The sequence below is a fragment of the Apium graveolens genome, chromosome 10 (assembly GCF_009905375.1).
Source record: "Apium graveolens cultivar Ventura chromosome 10, ASM990537v1, whole genome shotgun sequence".
NCBI classification, from domain to species: Eukaryota; Viridiplantae; Streptophyta; class Magnoliopsida; order Apiales; family Apiaceae; genus Apium; species Apium graveolens.
Window position 1 is genome coordinate 231,886,611 of NC_133656.1, and position 8,186 is coordinate 231,894,796.

At 32.2% G+C, this 8,186-nt stretch overlaps 1 protein-coding gene across 1 annotated transcript; it reads left to right on the forward strand.

Annotated features, from left to right (window-relative positions):
• The first annotated feature begins 1,284 nt into the window (after positions 1–1,284).
• On the forward strand, positions 1,285–6,179 carry LOC141693477 (oxalate--CoA ligase-like). The gene is made up of 4 exons (XM_074498582.1): positions 1,285–1,824; positions 3,597–4,638; positions 5,087–5,190; positions 5,761–6,179. Exons 1-4 carry the CDS (start codon positions 1,624–1,626, stop codon positions 5,977–5,979), a joined length of 1,566 nt encoding a protein of 521 aa, XP_074354683.1. The 5' UTR covers positions 1,285–1,623; the 3' UTR covers positions 5,980–6,179.
• The last annotated feature ends 2,007 nt before the right edge of the window (positions 6,180–8,186 follow it).

Here is an 8,186-nt window from a genome sequence, read left to right on the forward strand (position 1 = left end):
ATAAAAATTAAAATATTCAACTTTTATTCAGAAAAAGAAAATTGTAAAAATAAGTTATATAATTATACTTTTTATGCACCTTAAAATGCGTGCCGGATACTTTCTCAGAAATGTAAACAATCGGAAGGGAACGAGGGAGTATAACTCTTGTTAGTGCCCCCATGCAAACAATGTAGAGTTTTTTTAAAGTATTTATTAGGTCGCATATAAAAAAATGGTACACCTGGTGGTGATCAAAAATGGCAAAACAAGTGGCACAACAGCTGTTTAAGATTTAAACCGTTCAACTACATTGCTTCCACCGAAATTATATACACGTATATAATCTTATGTCATTCATAAATAATTTTTATTTCATTGATACTGTATTATTACACGAATTTGATACAGGAGATAAGTTTGTTTATGTTTATTATTTATTTATTATTTTTCAGTGTAACAACTAACACAAGACGAGTTTTTACGTTTCTAGTTATAATTAGCTTATCATAAAAAATATGTAAATATTATATTTATATATTTTAAGATAAGATATCATTGATTTGACAACATAAAATAATATGATTGATGTTATTATTGTGAAGGTAAAAGATTTGCTTTCATTTAATATTATTAAAATTAATTATAATTTGTTATGCGTCATTGTGTATCTAATTTGATAATTATTTTTTTATACTTAACATTTTCTTTAATTTAATTTATAAAATAGATATATTATTCCTTTTTCAAAGAAATTACTCATTTTAAATTGATAGTTAATTAAAAAGGATTTAGGAAAATGTAACCATAAAATAAGAAAAGTAGGGTGTAATCGTATTGAACACTGTAGTCGACTCGAACTAGATTAAAAAATTCGGTCTTGAACTTGAGTTTAATAGAACTTTTAATTTAGAGCTCAAAAATCGTCTCAAAATCTTGAATTGATTCCACCAAATATTGACAAGACTCTAAAACGATCGGTTTTGAGTTTGATTCGATTATATATATATATATAATATAAATAAAATGTTAAATATTTATATTAATTTATTGATATAAAAAAAATTAAAAATAATAAATATTTGAGGCTCGTGAATTTTACGAACTAAATAATTTGAAACCGAAATTCAGATTGATAAGAAATTCGAATAACTCGAAATCGAACTTCATTATCCAATTACCGAATCAAATTCAAATATTTTATGAGTTAAACTTAAAAAATAATTACTCACGAACAATTTGATCCCCACATGCATTGGAAAAGTATAAATATAAGAGCAGTACGTCAACAAGGTCGACCGGGGGAAGCAAAACAGAAAGGGGCGCAAAGATGCAGAAGCAGGGGCAAGAAGATTACGAGTGATCGAGGGCCACCAGAAGTCGGCACGCATCCCAAAACACTCAGCAAATGACACGTGTACAACCTTCCCCAAGTCACGCCTTTCCAGCTTCCACCCTCCCCTTCTAATGAATCCAACTGACTCCCAACATTCCTATTTATACCATACACGGTTCCTAATCCTTCTCATATTTTCACAACACATACAACATACGGTATATTCTATTTCTATCAATCAATATAGACAAAAATAATACATAATAATAATAATAAACAGACAGCAGCTCTGAATTTTTGGTTGAAAAATGGATAATTCAACACTCACTGGATTGTTAAAACAAGCAGCTGCGAAATATCCTGAGCGGCGGGCGATATCGGTTTCGGGGGAATTTGATTTGACGCATTCGCGGTTAGATGATGTGATTGAACAGGCTGCTTCTCGTCTTGTTTCCGCCGGGGTTAAGCCTGGAGATGTTGTAGCTCTCACTTTTCCCAACACCGTCGAGGTATTTTTTATTTTTTGTTTTCTTCGATTCGTATTGTCAGTTTTACTTTTTTTGGTTGTAAGCATGTTTTAATTGAATTATGATATGTTACGACACCTTTTTTGTCTTTCTGTAAACTCAAATTTTGGTTTGAGGAGAAAATAACTTTAGGACCATAACCGGCACTCGTGGCACTTTGCTAACCAAAAAAAATGAAAAAATTGTTAATTTGACTTCATATAAATCATCATTATCGTACCCAATAATACCGTTTATGATAGTGTCTGGCTAGGGTATAGCGTACGCAGCTTCTTTATTTCCTCAAAAGACCCGGCTTTTGTGTGCACAAATATGTGTGTCCTAAATAAAAAAATTGATAAAAAATGATATATAAAAGTAAGTAAAAATAAGTGAGACAATACCTATAAATCGAACAGATAAATTGAGTCGTGGGAGTATCACTTTTGACGGTCTCTTGGCACCTCTCAGAAATGGCCACGTCCATGTGTTCCCTTAATTTTGAAGTAGACTATTGAGTAAGATCTACTTACTCATTTCTCTACACTTTCTTTTAGGATATCATTCTCAATTCTATATGTTTCAAAAATATTAAAAATTTATTATATACAAATCAACTACATTCACTCACATCCACTACTTTCTTTCACTATAATCACTATATACATCAGCACCGAACCTCAAATGTAGAGAATTTAATGGGACGGAGGAAGTAGTATTTGAGACGCAAATAAATTACATTCGCTACTTTTTCCCACTATACTCACTATATATATTAAAAATTGATCGGATCCCACAACTTTACCCACTTTTCTTACTTTTTCTCACTAAATTACACTTTTACTTAATATCCGTACTGAATCCTCAATGTAGAGAATTTAATGGAACGGAGAGCGTAGTATTTTAGACGCATTTGAACCTGCAAGAGAATTATGAGAGGTTGCTTCCCAGATTGGCAATTTAAATGAAACCTGAGATGATATAATAACTAATATGATGGAATTAACCTTTTTATTAATTGATAACTTACAATTATTTTTTTAATTGTAACCAGAAATTAGTTATGCTATTATGGCCTGTTTGGCGGCAGCTCGTAAGCTCGTAACAGCAACTTAAACTTAAGATGATAAGTTGAATGTTAATAATGACATAATTTTTTCAACGAGCACTATCTATACTTAAGAGTGAAATCCTACCATCTCATTCAAATTATGTCATTTCACTTTACATACTTCCCCAAATTACCCAAAAGCACGGCATAAGTGTCCAACCAAAAAACTCAACTAGCTCAACATCACAACATCAGTGTCCAACCAAAAAATCCAGCAAGCTTAACGGGGCATTGCTTTCCAAGTCCTCTGAACCCCTAACATTACTGTCCAAGTTCTCTAAACCCCTGACCCCTGTTAATTGATAGCATTGTGATAATATACTTTTAATAAAAATGATTATACCTGGATGTAAACTAGTTGAATAAAAAGTTGTTTCCCTAGTCCTTTTGTAGATGCAGAACAAATTTGTTTCTTTTCTAGAAAGATGATGAGGAACATGTAATGGAAGAGAGAAAAGTAAACAATAAGAGAACATGTTTTTCCTGGATATTTAGTCACAGGCAGTTTAGAGAGACAAGTGAAGTCAAAGTTAATTATCTGAAATTAAATTTCTAATAGTATGGTTAAGTAAAAATAAGTTGATAATTATTTATCAAAAAATGAGTAGATGATTATTTAAAAAAGAAGTGAGTTGGTAATTGGTATTGTATTGTCTGATTGCAGTTCATAATTATGTTTCTGGCGGTGATTCGTGTTCGAGCCACGGCAGCGCCTCTTAATGCAGCCTACACATCCGAGGAGTTTGAGTTTTACTTATCCGACTCAGAATCAAAGCTCTTACTAACTTCAAAACAAGGAAATGAAGCAGCTCAAGCCGCGGCTTCATCACTTAAAATCCCACATGTTACAGCCACTCTTCCTCAAGCAAACTCAGAAATTGTTCTGTCTACAACTCAATCAGAGTCCAACTCTGTCTTGGAAATCATCAACCAGCCATCTGACATCTCTCTATTTCTCCACACATCAGGAACCACCAGTCGACCCAAAGGCGTGCCACTGAGTCAACTCAACTTGGCTTCTTCTGTACAAAACATTAAATCGGTTTACAAACTAACAGAGTCAGACTCGACTGTGATAGTTCTTCCACTATTTCATGTCCATGGTTTGATCGCCGGGTTACTGAGTTCACTTGTGGCTGGAGCCGCCGTAACGCTACCATCTGCTGGTAGATTCTCAGCGTCAACTTTCTGGCCAGACATGAAAAAATATAATGCCACATGGTACACAGCTGTCCCTACAATACACCAAATCATATTGGATCGTCACTCGGTTAAACCCGAATCCGATTACCCGAAGCTCCGTTTTATTCGGAGCTGTAGTGCTTCGCTCGCCCCAGTCATATTGGAGAGACTCGAGGAAGCATTTGGAGCCCCAGTTCTGGAAGCTTATGCAATGACAGAGGCTACCCATTTGATGTGTTCAAACCCCTTGCCTGAAAATGGGCCACATATTCCCGGGTCTGTTGGAAAAGCGGTGGGTCAAGAAATGGCTATATTGGATGAACATGGGGTTGAACAAGAAGCTGGAGCTAATGGAGAAGTTTGTATTAGGGGTCCAAACGTGACAAAAGGTTATAAAAATAATCCGGAAGCAAATAAAACAGGCTTTCAATTCGGATGGTTTCATACAGGAGACATTGGTTTCTTGGATTCGAACGGGTATTTGCATCTGGTTGGAAGAATCAAGGAGCTTATCAATCGTGGAGGTATCACTTTAACTTTTTCTTATAATTTTACGCTTTTTAATAGCTTCCGCAAAATAAAATGCTATATATTAAGAAATTCCCATTTACTTTTTGCTTCTGGAAATTATTATTTGCATAAACTTAAATACTAACACAGTCTATGTGTACACACTTGTGACTATATAATTAGGCACTCTTTTAATATATATCCTACTAAGTGTCCAATTATAATAATTAAGCACTAAAAATCGAGTCACAGAGATATATGACCACTTAGCTCTGCTTACTAATGCTTATGAAAATACTTACTTTTTGGTGTGTATAAAAGAAATGCATGCACTAATTTTTTAATGCTTTGTTTTGTTCAAATATGGGAGTAGGAGAATGTTGATATACTTAAATTTTTTATGGCATTATCAGGTGCTTACTGTGACTTGTTTAACTTAAATGCTCTTGACATGAATTTCAGGCGAGAAAATATCTCCAATAGAAGTGGACTCAGTTCTCTTGTCTCATCCGCACATAGCTCAAGCAGTCTGTTTTGGAGTGCCAGACGAAAAATATGGCGAAGAGGTAATAGATCATGTCAGACAATTTTTTTTTCTCCATTGCCAACAGTGCTTCTAAATTTTTTTGACTATTATTAAAGAATGTGTATCTGCATTAAATTGTTGTCATGGAATTTAATCAGTTGGAGAAAGACGGTGTTAGATGATCTAAAAGATGATTTAGACCAGCTGAACACCCTTTATGAGATAGTTCTTGTATGCATGTTTGAGTTACCACTTACCACATAAAAACATGTTCTAGAAGAATTTTCATTACCTTCAGTGCCATACAGAAAATATAACGAATACAAACTAGTGTTATCTCAGAGTCTAAGGTGATTTTGATACTACACAAAAAGTCAAAAACAGTCCCATTGAAAGTAAGGCAGGGTATGGGAATAGTGAAATGTGGGCAGACATTACCTCAATTTCAGAGTATAGAAGTTCTGTGAGAAATTTCCTCTACTCCCACATATTTTTCATTAAAGAGCCCTAGTGGTCCGATGGCCAAGTTAAAATGCTTCTATAAACATAGATAAGTTCCAGGTATTTTCATTTCCAGCTAATAGTATATGATGCATGTGTTTATTTTCAGATAAATTGTGCCGTCATTCCACAAGAAGGAACAGACATTGATGAAGCAGAAGTGTTGAGGTTCTGCAAGAAGAATCTAGCAGCTTTCAAGGTGCCCAAGAAAGTGTTCATTACGGATTCTGTTCCCAAGACTGCCACAGGGAAAATCCAACGGAGGATTGTTGCAGAGCACTTCCTTTCTCAAATCTCTACTGCTAAAATGCCGAAATTTGGAGCCTAGACGAGATTAAAAATATATTTAACTTTGAAAAATTGCAGTCCGGGGTGGGAATAAAGAACTATTCATCTAAATGTAAACCAAGTGATTGAAATTTAGAAATTCACAATATTATTTGACGTATGGACATTTACCTCGTAAACTATGTCAACATGGTGTTTGTTTTGTAACTTTTAATGGACAAGTATGGTGTTTTTCGGTTCTCTTTTTTAACTTCTTTTTTAGTATCGACTATTTTTATTGTATATATACGAAACATCTCATTGCATTTTGTAATAATGTGATGCAGTCCACAAAATTCCACTGCATTTCATATTTTCATATTTTTGAGAAGATTTTTTTGAGAAGTTACAGGAGCATGAGTTTAGTTTGGGGTGTCTGTCCTAAATGTTATTTTAGGGTAAAAAAATGATCATAAATGTCACCTAATCAAGCATTGAAATAGTATTTTGACAAAAAGTTAAATCGGCTAACGTTTTGAAATATCTCATTTTTTATGTTTTTTAAACACATAAATGCTATATAAAGGCGCGTTTTGCCTCTTTTTTAATTTTTAATTTTCTTATTTTGTAAATACTGAATCATGTAGTGTTTTGGTACTCAAACCTAATTGCATCTAGCTTTTAGCCACAAAGGCCAAAACAAATACAAAAATTGTTAAACACTAAAATAATAAAAATTATTTTAAATAATTTCTAAATCCTGAAATGGGATTGTTGAATCCTAAAATTTTAAAAAATTGTTAAATTAGGTTACACTCTTAAATTTTAAAATTCTTTAATTTAAAGTTTATATTTTTTATTCCTGGGATTTAGGACCGTTTAAAATTGCTTAACTCTAATTAATACGTAATTAGAATTTAAACCCTAAATCGCTGTACATTATATTAATTTTTTTTAATATATTTAAAATCCAAAAGGGGATTGCTAACATTTATATGTTTAAAATTGTTGAGTTAGGTGTGTTTTTTATTCAATTTTCTAATATTTTTAAAACCCAAAAGGAAACTATTAAACCCTAAAAAATTAAATATGATTAAATTAGGGTATACTTTTAAAATTTTAAAAATATTAATTTAAAAAAAATTAAAAACGTAATATTAAGTAGTGTTTTTGGTTCCAAAACGACTAAACATAAGAATCTCAAAATTAAAAAAAATCACTATTTGAAGTAAAGTTTGTGGTATTAAAAAATTAAAAAAAGGAAGGAAAACGCTACATCGTATAGTATTTTAATTTATTTTGAAAACGGTACATGATGTAACGTCTTGACCTGTACTTTGAGACTTAATTTTCAAAAATGGCATTTTGAACCATTTTTCATTCCAGTATAAATGGACGCTAGCCTGCAATTCTTACATACAACTCTTGATCACCATCAGAGCTGGCAATTCGTTCATTTCGTGTACTTTCGTGTTGTGTACTTTTGTGTTTCGTGTCATGAATGTCTAACCCAAACCCGAACCGTTAATGATTGTTTCGTTTCTTGTTCGTGTACCTTTATTTCGTGTACGTTTCATGTCGTGTTTCGTGTATTTTAAAATTAATAATTAAAATAAAGAAAAATATAATATAATTTTAAATATTAAACTTTTATTAGTCGAGTCTTAAGTCAATAAGTCATAAAGACTCAAGTGCAGTCAAATCTTATGAAATTTAAATTTGAATCTAATTTCTGTAAATATTATATGCAAAATATTATTATAAAATATATGTATTCATATAATTTTGATAAATTTATTTAAATATTTATTTATTTCGTGTACTTTCGTTTCGTGTCGTGTACCCAAGTGTAAATCCAAAACCGACACTAAATTTATCCGTGTACTTTCATGTTCGTGTACTTTCGTGTTCGTGTACCAAAAATGTCAAACCAGACCCATTATTTTCGTGTCATTTTCGTGTCGTGTTATCGTATCGTGTACCAAATTTTCGGCTCTAATTAGCAGGAGTATTTTGTATTCATGTATATAGCTTTGTCACATGTCATGAGAAAAATTTATGAGTATAGTTTTGTCAAGAGTTTTGACAAATTTAGAGCTAACTTCAAGAATTGTTTATCATTCTTCTCTATATTATTATATAACCTCTTAGTAATCTTTTTTATCTATTTTTATTAAATACGAATAAAGCAGGATCCCAATTTTTGATTGTACTTGTATTCAGTATATGTTAATATAAAATTAGAGGAGACAAGCGATACTTCTCACT

Coding starts and splice junctions, on each gene's coding strand:
- LOC141693477 (XM_074498582.1), top strand. CDS start 1,624: ATGGATAATTCAACACTCACTGGATTGTTAAAACAAGCAGCTGCGAAA. Junction 4,639..5,086: donor GGAGCTTATCAATCGTGGAG/GTATCACTTTAA, acceptor CATGAATTTCAG/GCGAGAAAATATCTCCAATA. Junction 5,191..5,760: donor ACGAAAAATATGGCGAAGAG/GTAATAGATCAT, acceptor GTTTATTTTCAG/ATAAATTGTGCCGTCATTCC.